Source organism: Lichenostomus cassidix, chromosome 4 (assembly GCF_008360975.1).
Source record: "Lichenostomus cassidix isolate B80296 chromosome 4, HeHo_3.0, whole genome shotgun sequence".
Classification (NCBI taxonomy): Eukaryota; Metazoa; Chordata; class Aves; order Passeriformes; family Meliphagidae; genus Lichenostomus; species Lichenostomus cassidix.
In genome coordinates, this window is record NC_139484.1 from 24,505,498 (window position 1) to 24,526,465 (window position 20,968).

A 20,968-nucleotide genomic window follows, 5' to 3' on the forward strand; every position below is an offset into this window, starting at 1 on the left:
ATGCGAAATACCAGTTGTGAGCTAACTTTGTGAAAATGACCTTTACATGAAAATCGGATGACTAATATGCTAAATAAAACTCCATGTTATTCTTAAGTTCTAGCATAAAGAGCCAAATGCAAACATGCTTTCTTATGCTTGTCTCAAAGCTGTGCCCCCATCAGCTGTTTTCTTTCACGTGATAGTCAAATGTGGATGCAGAAAACTAAGTAAGCTATTTGCATGGGAGCAGATAGGAGCTCAGGATAAAAAGTTAGGACCCTTCGTATTTTAGTGTCTTTTTAATTCTTAAGGTTTTCTTTGAAATATGTTGTCCCTTGAAGCAATAACAATTTCTGCTGTAAAGTTGCTGGTTAAGAAGCTCTGCTTCTTGCTGAGGTAATATTTAATTTTAGGAGGTATAGAAGTGGTTCTGAAAAGAAAACTTCTTTATAAAACCTGGATGTATCCCTTCTAGGAGCTTTATTTATCCTTTTGGGTTACTTGGCCAGTTTTGTGTGAGTTTGAAATTTCCCCAGGAGTTGCTTCATATTTTAGAGCAATTTGATAAGCTTTTCAGACCTAGGTGTTGGCAAGATGGCCAGATCTAAGCGTTGCTGCTTGGTTGCTGAAGTATTCTAAGGCTTTCTACTAGGCAGTTTATGGGCATCTTCTGTTTTTGATATGGGGATGTTTTGGATTTGACCAAAAAAATCAAATGGATATTTTATCTAAAGTAACATAAGGACAACGTGAAGCTGAAAGGAACCACACCACTTATGGGTATGTGAATGGATATTTGAATTGGGGGCAGGAACTTTGCAGAAAAACCTGTGTACTTCTGGGGATTTCCTTTTACAGCCAGTAGCAGAGGATGATTAGATTGTTGTTCTGTATCTATCATTTCTCTGGCCAGTCAGATTGGTAGCAAGGGACTGAAAACTTCAAGCAGAGTGGTATTTATCTTTTTCATCAGTAGAGTTGCTAATTTCTTTTAGAATATGGGAGAAACAGGTTGAAAAGGTACTATAAAGGGAAGCACTTAGCTTCTTACAGATCCCTCATCAGATGATATGTAGCACCTTTAATTATCAATGTAAACAAACTTTTGACCACAGTATGCACTCTACTTGAAATAACCTTGATGAGCCATCAGAAATAGTAGATCGATATGCCTTACAATCCATTAAAAGTACCAGGAAGGAACACAACTTTTTCCTGCAAGCCGTAGCTAAAATTGTTTTGCTTAATAAGTTAATATGAGAACATGAGCACCACTCTGCATTTTAGGTTCTTAGGTTATTGTTCATCTGTATTTCAGATAATCTTAGATCTTTAAGGCTTACTTGGATGTCATTAAATATCTAAAAGTAAAATCTTTCTTTTACTTATGTCACTGGTGATGTTAGGCATTTGTGGGGAAAAGAAGAAAATAACTAAGGTAGTTTGCTCTCAGTAAATGCATAATTGTAATGTTTCAGCTGTGCAGGATGTGAAATTTACCAGGTTTTGCTGATTGCTGCCTCAGTGGCTGCTGTATGTAACATAATGGTGAGAAGTGGGGTCTTGACTTAGTAGATGAATGATAGGTACATGCATTCCAAAACATAAGCAATCAGACAGGTTCAGGTTTTTTCTATACTGTCACTAAAGTGTTCTGTCATATGCTTAACTTCAGTAGACAGAAGGAACAGAAGAGTGTGTGTGTTGAGAAAAAGACTTGTGAAAGCTAAAATGTTATTCTGCTGTAGTTTTGAGTAAGGCTGTTGCTTTTGTAGATGCTCTAAAATTATTTTTAGTTGTAGGAAGCATCAGAGAGGTTGTTGCCTGGCTGATGGGTTAAACATGCCCTTTTCTTTGACATGCAGAGATCACAATATGACGCTAAAAGGGAGAAAAAGCATCCAATCACCACTTGGTTTTTTTGGGTGTTTATTGTTCATGTGTGTTGTGTGTATAGTTATCATACACTTGTTGATCAGGAATTTAGAAGAGGTCAATCAATGACACTGGCTTTCAGAAGCACTGCTGAGGGATAAATTTAGAAATGCTTCTTGGCTATTTCAGTAATATTTGTATAAATGTCATGTATTTGGGATCTGAACTTTTACCCCTTCTCTTTTTCAGCGGTTGGAGCAGCACCCAGGAAATTGGTGCAATTTACGTGCTGACCACATTAAATGTAGTCTTTATTTGGGAAGGATGAGGCTGAGGGACCAAAACACAATCCCTTGACTTTCCAGGCTCTTTTGGTCTTAGATTGTCCTCTAAGCAGATTGCGTGTTCTTAAGGCAAGGTCTGTGGTGTATGGTTAGGGAGATGGGCAGCTCTAGCTGCCTTCATGATGACTTAATTGTATGTAAAGCATGGCAAACTGGCAACTTGTGTTGGCATGCAGAGACTTGAGGGGGTAGCAGTGCTGAACGTTTCTTAGAGGAACCACTAAAATAAGAGAATCACAAATTGCTGGTAGGTAGGGAGCAATTTGTACATGGTAATATTATTTTTGCCATGGAAGCTGAACAGAGTAAGAAAAATAGGTGCATCACAACTATAAGTGGTTTCTCAGAACTTTAAAGATGGGGAAATAGCCTTTATTTTTACTAGTGCAATGTCTGTTCTCTGGAGATAAACTTAATTCTTTTCTGCTTGTAGAAAATGTTATAGAACATATGCACTTATCTGTTTTTTGTCTTACAGAATTTTTATGAGCTAACAAATGCAGTCTGAATCAGTCCTGTGCAGTGATAAGTCTTTCCATTTGTTCCTGTTTGAAAAAACATGTCAAAATAGACTTTTTTTTTTATTTAGCTAAAGGACAAACACAGGTTCATTTGTCATCTGTTCTTTGTAGTGTATCATAACTAAGAATCTAATCCAGGGGTATATTTCTCAGTTATCTGAAATTTCAGACATTTAGTGGGTATTATAGTGGCTATATAAATGCATTTTTTACTTGGTTTAATACTCATTTAGATCCAATGAAATTTAATGGACCTATTTATTGAGTAGATTTTCTAGATGAATCTAAATTACTTTATGCCTTACAAAATCAAATTTTGTAGTGTTCTTCTGGTTTTTTGTCCCATCACCTGAACCATCAAGATTTGTCTGATCTATATGGACAAACCATATTAAAATCCTGGTTTTGACCATAGGGTTGTCACAGATATTTTGCGTGGAATGTCTAAGTGGTAAAATGCAGTATTGCTAGAAATATAGATTAGTCTTAATTCTGATAACTGATAAAGCAAGTGATGTCATGTTCATTAAAGTCTGTGGATCTTGTCCTTTAAAAAAACAAACAAGTCTAACTTGGTACTAGTTCTTAAACTGATAGATTTATCAAGTTACTTAATAGGAATTGGCTTGAATTATTTTGCAGTGGGCTCTACCTCTACTTTGCCTTATAACTGTAAATGTAAGTAGACTTGGATTGAACTTAAATACTTAAAAATTACTATTCTGAGAATAAGGGTCTGTTCACTGTCACATTACTAGTTCTGAAGGTCCTCAGTATCTGTTTTGGGGTTTTTTTTTTGCAGATGATTCAGCTCTAGAAGAAATATTTGTCTTCACGAATTCCTTTGAAAGCACAATGGACACATTTTAGAGTTCTGCAGAAGTCACCTAGGAACAAGAACGTTGGACTTGGAGTAATAAAAGAGTTCGGAGAGCCCAGAAATTGGTTGCTTTATAATAAACCTGCTTTGGCCATACAGCTTGGAAATGAATACCATTGAGACAGCAAAGCTTGAAGAGCATATGGAGGGTCAAACAAATGACACTTCTAATGGCTACTCACGGCCTACTCTCTCAGTCAGTGAAGAGAACAAAAATGGCACTAGTAAACCAAAGGGCTTGTCTAATGGATTGCGAAAGACAGCAAAGAAGTATCCCGATTACATCCAGATTGCTATGCCTGCTGAATCTAGAAACAAATTTCCTCTGGAATGGTGGAAAACAGGCATTGCTTTTGTCTATGCTCTCTTCAATTTGATTTTAACAACTGTCATGATCACTGTGGTTCATGAGAGAGTACCTCCAAAGGAGCTAAGCCCTCCCTTGCCTGACAAATTTTTTGATTACATTGATCGTGTGAAATGGGCTTTTTCTGTATCAGAAATAAATGGAATGATACTACTTGGATTATGGATATTCCAGTGGTTGTTTCTTAGATACAAGTAAGTTAGCAATATTTTTTTCCTCTGCTGTATGTTTTAATTGTTCACTTTGGGTAGAAGAGATCATACAGTAAAATCTATAGCAATATTGTAGAATAGAGCTAGCAGGAAAATAACAGGATGACTTGTTTGCAAAATGTTCTAGTGTCCATGCCAGATATGGAAATACAGGTTTTCTGATTATTGAATAATGTTTTTCAGTTCTAAATTTCTGACATCTGTGTTGTATTAGTCAAATTTATTCTGAGATTGGGCTTTTCTAAAAGTGTTTACTGACACACTTAGATGTTTAAATCAAGGAAATCGTGATGATGTAAGAAAATCTCTTCCCAATTTGAGGAAGAACCCACTGTCCTCTACAGCTAGGTAGAAGCTTTTTCCTTTGTCTTCATTTGCTTAAACTATACTTATGTAAGTCAAGAATGTGGTTATAGTATGGGACTAAAAAGTGAAGGTCACTGAACTGAGGAAGACTGACTGCACCTGTAAGTTAGACTGAGGCCACATTAAATTGTTGGGAGCTTTGCACTGTAGGGAGCTAATAAAACTAAAAGCTGAAGAAGGGCTTTTTAATATTTGATTCAGAGAAGGGTAGGGTGAAGGGCTGGGGTGGAGCTGCTCTTTCATTCTAAGGATTTAGCTACGTAATGAAGGTAGAGCTCCATAACTGTTACATATACTGCATGTAAAGTTTGTACTCAATCAGTTTCTTCCTTTTCCTTACTTTCAGATCAATAGTGGGACGCAGGTTCTTTTTTATAATAGGAACTTTGTATCTGTACCGCTGTATTACCATGTATGTCACCACCTTACCTGTGCCTGGAATGCATTTTCAGTGTGCGCCAAAGGTAAGAGCCTTTGCTCCTTGCTTCTTGCCTTAGTCTCTGCATGTCCTGATGGCTCCTTAGAACAAATAGAAGATAATGTTTCAGATATTACTAGATAACACTAATTACTTCTAGTTGATGTCTTTAGAAATGTCTAAATTAATCAGCTTGATTTCTGAGGCTCAAGCTAATCACTCTTAATACTGCAGGAATGTCTTGTATGGTAGAATACCCGAAGTCAATACTGTAATTCGTAGGCTGATATGCAAGCTTGTGTTGCTAAATCCCTTTTCAACCCCACACTTATGTGCTTTGTCTAGTTTCTCATGCTGTTTGGTCAAGAACTATTGCAATACCTGAAGTCAGCTGCCTGTCAGATTCCAACCTGCAAAATGTATAGGAATGTGACTTAAATTCAGCTGTGTGAATGAATTGATACCTATAGAAACATGGATGTGCTAATAGTTTTACAAAAATACTTTAAAAGTTTGATGACATTGGAGTTGTGTGGTGACTTAGAGTTGTAACACGCTTTAGGTTACTAATAAAAAATTGTGGACTTAAGATTCTGTGGAACAAACTATTATGTTGGCTGTGCTGAAAAAAAGGTATTGCCATTTTACTGGGGAGATAAATTTGTCACTTCTTGGATAGGACCTCCAGTCTGGAGGTACAGCATCTTGGCTGTTGTCTTCTACATTTAGACAACTTAAGGGATATAGTGGACCAATTTCTTCTCTTCAGAATCAGTGTCTATTTGAAAATGCTTTATTTAGATGTCACTATTGTAAAGATTTAACTGTTTTGTTCTAATAGCTTGGGGAATGCCTGTGTAGTAGACTGCATATTGAGGCTTGAGAAGAGGTAAACAAAGGAAAATGCAAATGTCTGTGCTGAAAGTGCATTTTGCTATCATTAAACCAGGATTAATTACTTGAACTCTGGAAAAATACTTGATGATAATCGTGCTGGATTTTTTTGTTTCATATGTGAATATTTTTCTTATTATGGAACACAGTTATCCATTTTTCTTGGTTTTTTTTGTCCTAGAGTTAATTTAAAACAGCTAGGTAGAACTGAGTGTTTACCTAGTATCTATGAGATATCAAAAGCTGATTCTAATGCATGCTTTAAAAATGTACATCCTCCAAATATGAGTAAGTCCTGACTGAGTTTGTAACGAAATCTAAAATGAAGCGAGTTTGAGGTTTTTACTCTGTAGAAACATTGTTTAGCTCTTAACAGAACTGGTATGCAAGGCTGTACCAGTTTTGAATGGGTTTCATACGTTCTTTCAACTGCTATCATAAGAGATCTGACCTTAACAAATTTTTAATGTTTACCTTTTCAGTATATTCTGCATCTCATTCTCATACAATTCATATTTTAAAATAGCCTGGGAAAGCATAGATAGATTGCTAGTGTTACCAAACTGGTCTTTGTCACCTGTCAACTTTGAAATATGTGCTTGTTTAAGAATATGTGACAGAAAGCCAAAGAAAATGAAAACAATTTGTCCTTTTCTCCCTGTCTTCCTGACTCTACATACGTTTGGGCAAGAAGTTTACTTGAGTTACTTATGGTGTATCTTAAAATTTATTTTGTACTTCTTTCTGGTGTTCTAGTTGAATGGAGACTCTCAGGCAAAGCTTCAGAGAATCCTGCGACTGATTTCTGGTGGTGGTCTATCCATAACTGGATCACACATCCTGTGTGGAGACTTCCTGTTTAGTGGACACACTGTAGTATTAACGCTGGTCTATCTGTTCATCAAAGAGTGTAAGTGATGGCATTTCAATGTGCTTTCTTGTTCATATTTGTTGTACAAAACTGTGTAAAACTACTGTCCTCCAAAAGTTACTCAGCAGGTTGTACACAGACTGTTGAAACACAAATTGAGTGGAAATGGAACCATGGCTGTAGTCAAATCATAAAATGGGTAAGGTTGAAAAGGACCACTGTAGGTTATCTAGCCCAACCTTTCTGGTCAAGCAGAGTTCCCTAGAACACATTGCACAGGATTGTGTCCAGACAGCTCTTGAATGTGCAGTGAGGGAGACTTCAGAGCCTCTCTGGGCACTCTGTTCTGGTGCTCAGTCACCTGCACAGTAAACAAGTTCTTCCCCACATTTAGGTAGAACTTCATGTGCATTGTTTACTGCCTGATACGTCTTGTCCTATTGCTTGGCACTGCTGAGAACAGCCTGGTTCTATCTTCTTGACACCCTCTGTTCAGATGCTCAGAGACATGGATGAGATCTCCTCACACTTCTCCAGGCTAAACAGGCCTATTTTCCTCAGTCTTTCCACATACGGGAGGTGCTCCAGTATCCTAATCATCCTCATAGCCTTCCACTGGACTTGCTCCACATCTGTCTTGTACTAGGAAGCCTGGAACACCAGATGTGGTCTTAACAGGGCTGAGTAAAGGGTCAGGACCACCTCCTTCAACTTGCTGGCAATGATCTTATACACCACAGGGTCCTCTGCCCTTCTCAGCCATGAGGGCACTGGTCATGGACAACTTGGCCACCAGGACCCCCAGGTACTTCACAGCAGAGCTGCCTTCCAGCAGGTTGGCCCCCACCCTGTACTGGTGCACTAGGTTCTTCCATCCCAGGTGCAGGACCCTGGACTTGCCCTTGCTGAGTTTCAAAAGGTTCTGCTTTTTCCATCCCTTCAGTGTGTGAGCTCTTCTGAAGGGCAGCACAGCACCACTCCTCTGAGCGTTATATCTTCAGCAGACTTGCCAAGGATGCACTCTATCCCTTGATCTAAGTTGTTGATCAGTAAGTTAAACAGTTCTGGGCCCAATATGAACCTTTGGATTGAACTAGACTCTGTGCCACTGATTAAAAACCCTCAAAGCCCTGCCATTCAGCTAGTTCTGAGTCCCCCCTCAGAAATTGTACAGTCTTGCCTGTGAGGATATCATGGGAGACAGTGTCAGAAGCCTTGATAAAGTTCACATAGACAACATCCAGTTCTCTCCCATTATCTGTCCAACCAGCTATTCAGATTTTAAAAGCAATCAGGCTGGTTAGGCATGATTTCCCTGTGGTAAATCCATGCTAACTACTGCTCACATGCTTGTCTTCCATATGCTTAGTAATGGCCTCAAGGGTGAGCTGTTCTTCCTTCCCAGGGATTGTGGTAAGGCTGACTAAAAGTGTTGTGCACGTAAATTAAAGGCTTAGTGTGGCTAAACGTGTCACCTCTATCTTTATGTAAGTGTTGGTTGGTTGATTAAAACAAGATAGCTTTTCATCATTTGTTGACAGGTTATTCAAATTTTGGGTGAAACATACCAAATTGTTAATTACACGCACTAGCTCTGTGCAGCTTAGCTGCAGGGGACTAGGGAATTTTGTGGCTTGAGCACAGCATCATTGCACACTTGCACTTCCCTACTCCTGTTGTATCCCCAGCTATGCAAATGCTGCTGAGATACATGGGAGTGTGTAGTTCTTACTCAAACAAAAATAAGACTAACCACCATTAGCTGTATACCTTCCTTTTAATAAAATGCTGAGGGAAGAAGGTGCTGCAGTGCTGCATTCTGCCTTAAAAAAAAACCAACACAATATGAAAGGGCCTCTGGAATACGATGGACTCCAACTCTGCAGATTTGAGATGTTCTTTCAACAGTAATTTAAGATGCTGATTATACTCTGATTCTTAGATCTGTCTTTCTTGTGAAGTGAATGTTATTGGGGGAATGGCATTTGTAGCTCTTCAAAATTACCAGAGCAATATTAGGAAAATAGCCTAATAATGGGGCTGTTTGCCCTGTTTTGTCTGTTACATTGCATTTTAATGCTACTCACATACTCAATTGCACCAGGAAAGGTCAAGACAACCCAATATTTTCTGGGCTAGTTCTACTCCTGTACTTTATACTATAAGGGGCTGGAGAAATTTTATCACACAAGTTTGTGTAATAAGCCCTTTAACTGCTGCCTAATTGTTAAGCATATATTTCAGTGAAATTGTGCTCTGTAAGTGACAAATGCATAGCTTTGTTTTTTGCCTGCCATATAATTATGAAAATGTTATCTGAACCAGGGCATAAGCCCTATAATTGCTCCGAATCAGAGGCTGCTTATGGTGGTCTTTTTTTCTCTTTTGGTAACATGTCTTTGGTGTAAGATGCATTCTGAGGTTTTTATGTCTGGCTTAGGGAAGCTTTTGCTCTGCTCTTCTTTTCCTTTCATACTCTGCCATTTTTTCACTTGTTCCTCTGCACTCCAGCTTTTTCACCAGAGTAGTTATTAGTATTTTTAGCCTTGGTATGTCTGTCTTGCTCAGTGCTGTTTTCATCAGCTTCTTTAGATGACTTGGCTTAATATCTTAAAAAAAAAAAAAATCAGTAGGTGGAGATCTGTCTGCAAGTTTTGGGGAGAGTTTAGAGAATTTGTTTTGACACTTGCACCAAAACATGGTCCTACAGTTATTTTGCACAGGCCTCTGAGAACCTACTGGGTAGGCTTGCTGAGATCAGTAACTTTTCTGCTGGTATTGTGTGAAAGTAAAGGCTGACCATTGCTCCACAAGGCAAGGGGTGCCAAAACCTCCCACTGTGAGTGAAATGAAGCCAGTTAGCCTGTCAGAAGTTATGAATGGTCATTGTGATACTCAGGGCATTTTTCAATGGAGAAAGAAGTACAGGAGAACTTCTCCACTGAAGTGGGTTAAATACATTTTGAATAGCTTCACTCCCATTTGTTAAATCTTTCATTAAAGGGTATAAATTCACATACTGTCGTTTTGTGTACAGTGTATTCTGTTTCACAGAACTGAGGCTTCATGCAAATTAGTTAAAACCTAAGAATTAAAATTAGTGTCTTATTCTGTTTAATCTGTGATCTCTGCTCAGGTTGTATCAATTCTAGACACTTGAGTTTACTTGAGTATAGACTGTAAAAAGACCAGATTAAATACACACAAGTTAAATAACCAAAGTGTATGTTTTGCCTTAATTCTATCTCTTCCTCTGCACCCAAAATCCTAGAAGTGATTCAACTGGAAAACTTAATTTGACTAGGAAATGGGTGGCAGTGTTGTCTAACTAATCCATCCTGGGCTCACTTTAAAAAGTAAGAACACCTCAGTAAATTTGCATAATTCATTAGTCTTGTTTTCAGTGTCAAAGCAGAGGGTTTGTACCAGTGTGATATGAGTTATGTTTTCAAATTTAGTAGCCTAAATTTTTTTATCCTTTCCCCTTCCTTTTGTGGATCACTGTAATAACATAGATGGCTTTATGCTGTGTTTTTTCCCCTCACCTTTCTGTTTCACAGATTCCCCACGTCATTTCTGGTGGTATCACCTAATCTGCTGGCTAATGAGTGCTGCTGGCATCATTTGTATCCTGGTTGCTCATGAGCACTATACCGTAGATGTCATCATTGCCTACTATATCACCACACGGCTCTTCTGGTGGTATCACTCAATGGCTAATGAAAAGGTGAGTGCAAATACCTTCAGAATCAATGTATAGCCTGTATTTGTTCAAGTTGCCTAAAGTTTAAAGTTAGTTCCTAATTTCAGAATAAAAATAGGGGTTCCATATAAAGGTTAAAACATAATGGGCAAGGAGTTTCACTTCACTTCACTGTTATTTAAGTAAATAATACTTATTGGTCTTGCAAATGTTTTTTTGAACTTTGAGGTTTTAATGCTGTTGTTGATATATAGAATAGCCCTTTTTTGTCTCACCTTTTGAATAAACAGTAGTTGAGTAATAAAATTTCTGGCCAATGAAATTTCCTAGACAATCCTAAAATTCTTGTGACAGCTCTTCTGTAAATGTCATTAAAGATACCTTCTGGACAGTGTATCTGCTGCAGTTGTTTCAACACTTTCAAGTAGAAGTATAGCTCTCAAGCCCATTTAATTCTCAGTTATTAGTCATCAATGGAAAGATGACGTGCCTGAAAGCACTCATATTGAAAAAGGCTTGAGTGCTTTGTCTCCCCAAAACAGCAAGAGCAAAGTGTGTTAAAGATGCTCAGTTTCTAGTATGCATTTGGACTATAATGTCTATGTCAATTCTGTGTTTTCTAGGCTAAATACCAACTGTCTTTGCAGAAATGTATGCAAATACATTGCATCTTTGCTATTGTCTTGACTCAGTGTAATTGATAAGGCTTTAAACTGACTGTTTCCTTTTTCTCTTTACATGCTTGTGCCAATACAGACTTTAAAGGTGTCTTCGCAGACAAATTTTCTCTCTCGAGCATGGTGGTATCCAATATTTTATTTCTTCGAGAAGAATGTGCAAGGCTCTGTTCCTTGCAGTTTTTCCTGGCCGATATCTTGGCCTCCCAGCTGCTTCAAATCTTCATGCAAAAAGTATTCACGGGTTCAGAAGACAGGAGAGGACAATGAAAAATCTACCTGAAGAAAAGAAGGAAAGCATCTGCTCTGGCTTTTTCATTTTTGATTTTTCTTTTTTTTTTTTTACCAAAGCATTAATGCTGTAACCAAAGTTCTTAAAAGGACTATAACTGAAGAAGTGGACCAAGCTTCTGTGCAATTGATTGGAAAGACAACTGTAGACACACATTGCCATTTCAGATGTTTTCCTCTCATCAGGCTGTACAGACCTGTTCTACTCTTCAGTGCTAATGAGATGCACCACTGATGGGATTTTTTTTTATTAAAGAAAAAGTGGAGCAGGACTTTGCTTTATTAACGAGATAGAGGTGCCAAAGACCACAGTAACACTTTCATTACTAACTATCACTCATCCACAGAAGCACCCAAAAGTCTCATCTTCAGAGCTCTGGAGTGCGTAAGGGAAAAAACATGCTAAAATGTAAAGGCACGAAATTGGTGTATTGAGGTGTATAAAAAAATTACACAATTGTGGGAAGTGTTTTGTTGCATTCTTGCTAATGAAGGTAAGACCTTTGTATGACTGGTACAGCTGGAAGTGAGTCTGACTTTCTTTTACACTCTGGGGGTATGAATATCTTGTGACCCTAAAATACTGCTTACCACCATTAACTCCCATGTATTCTACTATACACCAATTTTTACATTTTTATTAGTAATTTTATATTTAAACTGTTGTGCTACCTGATGAATTTGCATATTAGAAATAGCAGCTAACATCAGACCTCAAGGAGCCAAAAATTTTATTTTTAATAAGGGACACAGTTTCAAAGTCTAAATCTTGAATTGCAGCTGGCCTAGTGTATATAGCTATACAGTGCCTGTCAGTGTATATACATGCATATACATGCATATACACACAAAAGCACACATCTTAAACAAAATTATTTACTGGGAAAAGTGATAGAGTTCTTGGTGCAGGCAAAAGTTCTACAGCTCTCACCTGCTTGAGGAATGCAAGGCCAGATCCAAAATGGGGCAACATCTAAAACTTTTTAATTTTAGTAGCAATCTCTTACTGAAGCTATGTAGCCAGTTTACTTGGGAGCCATAGTTCTGCATTGAATTTCTTTTTTATCTGTTGACACATGTTTCTGTGACTTACTTAAAAAAAAAACCAACCAAACAAAAAAAGTGCTAAGGTGAAATACCTGCAACAGCAGCATTTCTTCAATTACAACATCAAATAATTTCATATTAAATGAAAGCTGTGGTAGAACTCACATGTAGATTCCCTTTTTTCCCCAGAGTTTCAGTCCAGCTAAAATGACTATTTAAACAAGTGGGCTGAAAATGTGGGAAACTACCATGGGGTAAACATGTAACAAAACCACAGATTAACAGCTACCTGTTACTTGTTGGTTTATGTTGTTTTGTTTTGTTGTAAAAGCAAAGTAGAAAATCAGCACACCATGTTTAGACATTTATATTCTGTATTAATTTCTGCAGTTAACTCAATACTGTTTTCAAATCTTCTAATGAAAAGAAAACTGCTTTAAGTGCTGAGGTGACACTAATGTAAAGGAAATGCTGCCTATTTTGAGAATGTCTTGAACTGAGTGAGAAGTGTGAACACAATTTGAAAAATGACAACTTTTTTTTAAAAAGTCCAGGTAAAGTTATAAAATGAAATACAGAGTATTCAAATATAATCTTTATCAGTTAAGGGGATTATTGCTCTGAGTTGTACATGAGAATATTTTTGATGTGCATTTCAAGTATTTTTGTGCATTATCAAAATAATACAATAAAAATGTTCCTTTCAATACATCCTTGGAAGAACTTAGCTAAGAAAGAAATTCTACTTATGTTTGGTTTTGTTATTTAAGATGAGACTCTCATAACATACCCATGAAGTTGTGTGTGTATGGGCATACCTGTGCTTTCATTTGCTTGCTTCTAGCAGACTTTGAACAGCTAAAAAGCCAGTATCAAGACTTTTTTGAATCCATTTTCTCTATCATATAAATTAATATGTTCAACATCAGTCAGTAGGTCTCCCAAGATACTTGTTATATCAGTACTACTTCATAGATCATAATTTTTAAAGCTAAAATCTAAGCTTTGTCATACCTTAAATATGGTCATGTGAAGCCACTTGTAGTAATACTATATTTTAGGAGTTATGAATGAATTTCATTAGTGGTCACCATGCCTTGAAATTAGCATGATGAAAAGCATTACATAAGGGGCTTAAGCAGTGGTTTTCATCTGGTGGCTGAAAAATAAACACTTGGCTAGTCTAGATATCTAATTGTCTGCATAACCACCACCACGTCTCAGTGGGATTTCTGTAATAGATCTGCAAAGTAGCCTTTCTTCATGCAAGATGAGTTGTTTGGGGTTTTTTACACTTACTCCTGTTTCTGAAAGAAAAAAAATGTGAAAGTGATAAAATAGAACCAAGTAAAGACTCTGCTTTTTTTGGGCTGTGTGAACTTTCATTCTAAAGCTGAATTTGATAGTGACTTCTATTGTAATACAAAGGGAAAGTTTAGGTAGTAGCTCTAGCTCTAAATACTTGATTCCTGTTCTGACTAAGCCCTCCCTTAAGTGCTTTGTATTTCTGCATTATATGAAAGCTCTCAAAGCAGGATGTGTGTGTTTAATTAGCAGAAAGCCCCAATTCTCTATGCTCTCAATAGCTTCTAATTGCTTTTACAAACTTGGATGGTATAGCTGTATTTGAAGACTGTTTAGACCTATACATAAGGTGATAAAATGGGGTAAGTAATGGTATATTCTAGTTCTTACTGCTGTAGTAGTTTATCCAATACATACCACAGCTGCCACCTAAGAATTCCTAATTTTAAGGTCTTGGTGATCATTGTATACAAATACCGTGAAGCTTAAAGTATAATTTCATTCTAAGAGGCAAAAGATTGCAGTAGGTAAAAAGAACAGGAGAGACTTGGGCTTCACTGAGGCCTGCAATCAGTATATTATTTGGTCTGTATATGCCCAGTGCTTTGCAGTATGTCTCTAACTATCTTTTCCTAGTTACAGTAATATTTCTTACAGATGGCACATGAGCTGCCCCTTTACTGTGGCTATAACGTTTCTCTCAACTGAGGAGCATTTATATGTTGAACTTTCCAGACACTTAAAAAAAAAAGCACTACACTTGATCTATCAGCATGACTTAAATGCTGATGGGTGCTTTATGAAACAAGCTTTCTTAAAATGCCTAACCTAAATTTAAATCTGGATTTAAAATGTTAACTTGAGCACTTAAAGAAATGTGCTGCTAAGTGGTCATGCTACAGATGCTTGCTTCTAATGCCAGAAATGATTAATGTCTACTTGAAAGCACTGTAAATGGACACTTTTTGGTACGTGCTTAGCACTCCCATGTGGATGTAAATGGTACTAAATGTTAGTCATCCTTCACTGCTGTTTTCTCAGAAAGATCACCACAGGTGGGGTAGTAGCAAAAATAGCTGTGCTAAACATTGCTATGAACTCTAGTACTGGATTTGCTGCCCTCCTTGAAAAAACAGTTGGGAGATAAGGAAACGAAAAACATATGTATGCTAAAATACACTACCTTCATGTAATAGAGAAATAAAGCTCAGCAACAGAAACAGACCTGGGAAGTCTTTTTAAGAGATGAGAAGCCATTCTCTTAATTGGATTATTGCAAATCTACTTACTAGGATCTTAAATCAGAAGCTGTTCAATCTCTGGCTTTCTCCTATCAGTAGTATCTGGCTAGACAGTTTATCCTAAGTTGTCTGGTAGTAACCCAAATTCTTTTTATCATTTCAGTAGATGTGAAGTATGGTTTACAGCTCCATTAACTTCAGTGCAAGGTGAAGTCATTCCATTAACTTTAAATGAAGTTTCCCATAGCTCTTTGTTTTTTGGGGGTTTTTTTGGTTTTTTTAGCAGGGTTTTCATTTTTGTGGTTTTGGTTGCTTTTTTTTTTTTAAACTCATAAACCTTGAATCTTACTGATTCATGGGGTAATTTTGAAAATGGGTCCAAGCTGTTAAATGGACTGGAACCATTTTTACTTACTGGCAGATCTAATCGTTGTACAGCTCCATTGTCATCTTGATTTATTTACAATATACATGATTTGGACTTACCTAGAACTCTTCTATGAACACACAAAATTAGAGTGATACTGTAAGACTGAACATTTCTGTATTGAAGTGTTCTATTCAATACAAACATTGTAACTTCTATTCAGACATTGTAAAATCAACGTCTTAAGTTCAGCTACTGAGAAAAGGGATCTTAAGGCACCATTCAAATGAGTGTAGCTGCTTAAGTGCACATGAGAAAAATGCCAAAAAATGAGCGTGAGAAACCCTAGCATGCCATTGAAGTAACTTTACTTGTAAGTAAGCTTTCATATTCTACTTTATGATGCTTCTTAGCATCCAAAAAGAAGTGTTGGGAAACAGAGAATGAAAACTAAGGCTTTTGTTTTAGTATTTATAAGGAAAAGGAAGGAAAATGAAAAACACTGAGGTAGATGGTGGTCATATGTTGCTTTTTACATGAAATTGAGCTAAAAATACACCTAACTTCTAAGAAATGTAGAGTTAAATTGTTGGTGCAATAGTTTGCAGAAAACCCCCAGACCTATAAGGAAGCAGCAGTATTAAGCACATAATTCTATGGTACAGCTTTGTATCTGTGCTGGTTCTTATCCATAACTTAAAATATAAAAGCAAAACCCAATTCAGTGAAAGAAAGAGGTTTGGAGTTTAAAATATTTAAATATTATTAACAGTTTTTTGTAAGCTGTTCCTTCAGTCACTAATAGTTTCAAGCTATTTTTGCTAAAATTTCAAGCTTTTTGGCTAAAGCCAAAAGGCGTTCTTGTCAGACAAATCTTTGCACAACTTGTACTTGAAAAAAATTTCAACTTTCAAAACCTAACATGCTAGGACATACTTCTTTCCCCCCTCAGGAATCAAGTCTTGGTCCTTAAACGTTTAGTACACGTGTTTATTTTTGTGATTCAGGAGAGCATGTGTGAGATGTGAAGAAGGTTCTGTTAGTTTTAGAGGTCAGGGTTATACCAAGGAACATGAAAGTAAAAGCAGAAATAATGGTTTGGGGGCTGTGGTTCCTGTGCTTTCCATGTGACTTTGAGAACTCTCAAGACTTCCCTAAAATCAGCGCAGGACCTCACTTTGGCTGCAACATGGTTTCATCCTTATCAGCTGACAGCTTTTCTTGCATGATTTTTCCCAGCCTAAGTCCTGTGTATCCATAGCTCCTGACTGGAGCTGTATATTCAACCCTGGAAAAACTAGGCAAGCAAAGGTGTTGGCTGCTGAGGAACCCTACATGCTAATATAAGAATGCTATAACAAGTGCATGATAAGAAGCTGATGGCATTTTTTTGTAGCTTTGGGGTCCAGTTCTGCAAACACTGTACAGCAGAATACTACAATAACAAATGATACTTTTCTAGGGGCCTTTAGTGCTGTAGTTTCTACTGATGTTCGCTAACTGGATGTCATTTTCACATAAATTGTTCACAATTAGCAAGAGTTGGCTTTTATGTTATCAAACTTTCAGAATGACACTTTATAGCTGGTATTTTGTTAGGTAACTGAGTGTTATGATTTGCTGTATATGTGCAAGAGATACTAGAGCTAGCGTTGTGATTTGTGTTGCAGTTGGTTCACTGTGTTAAAAAAACCCAAACCAAAACTAACTCTTGCACTAGCTGTACTTTAAAAAAAGCAATAAGGGGAGCATCTTGTAGCTTTTCTCTCCAAAGGTGCTATCTGTCATGATCACTTGCACTGTTGACCGTGAATTTGTAAAAACATGTTAAAGAAGTTGTCCTATGTGGTTTACTTGGCACAGACAAGTTGAAATATTTTATGGTCAGCTTGTGTAATAATGAATACAGTTGGACTATTTACATGACCACCCACATCTTTAAAAATCAAAAACCTTATATCCATTTATGGTGCTAATGATCTCAAATATTAAGAGCTGGTATTCTCTTATTACACACGAACACTAAGGAAAGTTGTGACACCTTTTCAATAAAGCAAAATTTCTCAACATTTTAATCCTGTTCCAATTGCTTTTTATATAAATATAACCGTTTATTTCTGTTTTATAGAAAAACTGCAAAAAATAGTATTTTAATGCAGGAAAACATTAGGCGTGTATATTGTTCTAAATTACATGTCTGATTCTAAATTTTCATGCATTCTTAGGATAGCTAATTTTCTGGAACTCAGTCTAAAATGTAAGAATTGTACTGGGTAAGATTAAGGGACAGGCTAGTAGTTTAAAGAAAATCCTTCTCTGGTTTCATCATCACTGTTGAAGCCTTGCAGACAGAGGGAGAGGATGTGAAAAGATAAAACTGTATTAGGAGGACACTGGTTATGCAGTGTAGGTGTGTATTTTGCTGAAACTTTAAAAAAACCTGAACAACTTGTGATGGACATGACTGTGTAACTGTATCTAAAGAACAGAAGTGAAACATCATTATTATCAAGGCAGTTCATAGTAGGACATTATAAAAACACCTGAAAGAACCTTAAACAGATTTAGACTGTGAAACAGCAAAATAATTTTCTAGCTTTGTTTGAAAGCTTCACAAGCAACTTTTTCTTAAGATGAAGAGCTATCTTGTGCCTTCTGTTGCAGAAGCTGTTGTTGCCTTCCCCTCTGCCTTTGCTTATGATTTTATTGTATATAATGAAGGGCAGTGGACTTCTAGATCTTTCCAAGAGGTATTTTTGGGCGGCAGTGCCTACACTTTCTATTCACAGAGAATACCAAGCCTTTAGCTCTTTTTAAAGGTCCCTTACTTGTCAACTTGCAGTTGTGAAAGTCTCTGCCTGTGACTGGTACAGCAATCCTGCTGTAGTCAGTTCTTAAATGAGTGTGATGCCCTTAATTCATCCAAACACAGGAACGTGTGGAGCATGTGCCATGTCCAGGTACACTGGTGAGGGAACAGGGGCAGCCTGGAGCACTGCAGCACACTGCTCTGCTCTGAAGTGGTTGTACCCTCAGGCTTTGGTCACTAAGCTGCTATCCTTCAAGTACTGGAATAAGTTCTCTTAAATCATTTGCATATAGTACTTCAAGAAATAAATGGGCTTCTCTAAGATCTATTTGCTGGAACTTTGGTGTCAGTACAAAGAATAATGCATGTTTAGAGTACCTTCATTTAAAGCAGAAACAAGCCCACTATCTAGGATAAAACCAGAGCTGGCTGGGGTTTTTGTTGCCTGAAGGTGGATAGTGTTGTAACAATAGTCTGGACTGTGTCTTCCTACTTGTCTCAGTGCCTGCTTTAATAGTAGGAGACTTGGAAAAGCCAAAGATTGAACAAAGTCATCCATAATAGTCCTAAACCACATTGAAGTATAGCTTTCCTCTCTTAATTACTAGATGCTTCAGAGAAAATGGACTTTTTTTTAATTTACAAACAAAAGTGCAATATTTACAGAAATATTAAGAGGTAAATGGCTGCATGTTTCAATGCCCTGCAAAAACAAAATGTTTGTGAGCATGTGACATGCACTCGACTGAGAGTGGGGTTTTTTTTAGCCTTAGCATCTGCTGTGTTTCAAAGACATGATTCAGTGCACGAGTGTAACTCAGAACTTTCAAATATTGTCAATGTGCTTTTGACAAGCAGAGTATTTTTTTATTCATAAAGTGCCTGTAGAAATAAAAATCCAAAAGTTGCCTGCAAGCTCAAAGCATGGAAAACCACAGCCCATACTTGAAGAGAATGGATGCTCAGTCAGCAGCTGCAGAGGATAGCTGGCCAACAGTCCTAAGCCTTGACAGCATTTACAGACTAAGTTAAAGTTTGAGAGAAGAATATTACATTGCTTTTATGCGTTTACTGTTAATTAAACTTCCAATGCTTCTGCTTGGGCTTTAACTCTGTAACTTGGTTATCTTTAAAAAAAAATTAGTTCCTTTGAACTATTCTATTTTTAATGCTTTTTAATACTCTGGTGGGGATTTTTGTTTGCTTATTACATGGAGTTGGTTTTTGACCTATTAAAAGTGGATTCACCGAATGCTTTGCTTCTTCAGTTTGGGGTAAAAGAGTTGGAAGAATGATTTTCCCTTAAGTGCAGAATTAAAGGGAGGGTGTGGTTTTTATTACACTGATGGTAGGACTTATTAGGAGGAATTATTTACACAGAAAGCACTATAGTGCTAAAACTTGTGTATGTAGTTACTTGGGGTGTGCAGAATATAAGTAAAGTACATGGATATGTTTTGCTGTTAATTTCATGCTTTTAAAAGAGGCTTCTAATTGAACTTGGAGAAACGGATTTTAATATTGCAACAACTGTAATTTTAACTTGACATGTCCACTTATGTACTAGTATGTTAAAACAAAAGTTTAATTTCAAATTTTTAAATGATAAAATGTATCTCATTTTAATCAAAATTAATGTGGAATTTAATCTCCGGACACCCTAGAATTGGCCAAATGCCACCGAAACCAATCTTTCAACTGCATACAGAGGGAAGGAAGGCATTTTTTTTTTTTTTTATCTAGTGCAGCTTCTTGACTAGACTGAGAAGAAAGTGAGGCTAGATTACTCTTGTACAAAGAAAACAGGCAAAACCAGTAATGTTTCAGCTGTGCTGAACAGCTTAGCTTCTTATTTTCATGCTACAGAACCTAAACTTTTCTTGAGACTCAGATTTAAAATGTCTTTATTTCAGCTGAATTTTCACCTGTTTTTATATATTTTTTATAATCTATGCATTTATTGGTGTACATTGTAATTAACCACTCAATTTCTGCCAAATATGGACAAAAAAGCCCTGCATTCTGTTCTGCCTGTTTAAATCTGTTCTTAGTTTTTCTATTTTGTTTAATCCATGGCTGGTAAAATGTCCATTTGCTGTTTAGATTAAAGAGACAGATGCCTTAATTGCTTGGAGGAAAACTGACCTTGACCATTTGAAGCTTTATGTATTTCTGAAATTGCTGTAACTTCTGTATAATTGCAATAAAACCTTTTTACTACAGTTCAACCACTATTTTATGAGCAACTTGTCACTATCTTTATTGAATGTTCAACTATTTTAAAAAGGTTTTTTAAAAACACCATTTTTAATAGATAAGCACCCTTTATTTCTGTGCATTTTTTGGTTTTGGGGGATCACTTGAAAGAAGGAGCACCGTGGGCAAAACATGAATGACCATAGTGGCATTCTTCAACATCTAATTGCCTCTGTCGGGGTTAAATTTTATGTTGCTGATCAGCTGGGAAAAGTGCACCAAGGTGTGTACTACAGGCAGGGGGAAGTTACCCTCCAAACCAGTTCTGGGTGCCTTTGGAGGATTGGGGTGTTTGGGTGTGTTTTGGGATTTTGTGTATGTGTTTGGGGTTTTAATTACTATTTTTATTTTAGGGAAAGGAGAAGAGCTACACGTCTTTTTCCTCTAGAATTTAAGTCCCGCTCTTCAAAGCCTCTCTGTGCTGTTCTGCCATTTGCCAAGTAGTTACGGAACCTGGAGCTTGGGACATGGTTCCAGGCTCGTCCTTGGGTCTGAAACCAGAAATTTTTGGTATATTACCTCGAACTGCCACGTTTTTTGTG

General features: G+C 37.1%; 1 protein-coding gene across 7 annotated transcripts in view; it reads left to right on the forward strand.

Moving 5' to 3' along the window:
* Positions 1 to 20,404, forward strand: part of SGMS2 (sphingomyelin synthase 2) — a 57,734-nt gene extending 37,330 nt beyond the window's left edge. For all 7 annotated transcript variants that reach the window (XM_085058356.1, XM_085058357.1, XM_085058354.1 and 4 more), the window contains 5 exons: positions 3,525 to 4,163; positions 4,894 to 5,011; positions 6,616 to 6,769; positions 10,291 to 10,457; positions 11,190 to 20,404. In XM_085058356.1, the coding sequence (XP_084914482.1) occupies positions 3,709 to 4,163; positions 4,894 to 5,011; positions 6,616 to 6,769; positions 10,291 to 10,457; positions 11,190 to 11,393 (1,098 nt within the window). In that variant the 5' untranslated portion in view covers positions 3,525 to 3,708 and the 3' untranslated portion in view covers positions 11,394 to 20,404. The remainder of the gene's footprint in view (positions 1 to 3,524; positions 4,164 to 4,893; positions 5,012 to 6,615; positions 6,770 to 10,290; positions 10,458 to 11,189) is intronic.
* Positions 20,405 to 20,968: the final 564 nt, after the last annotated feature.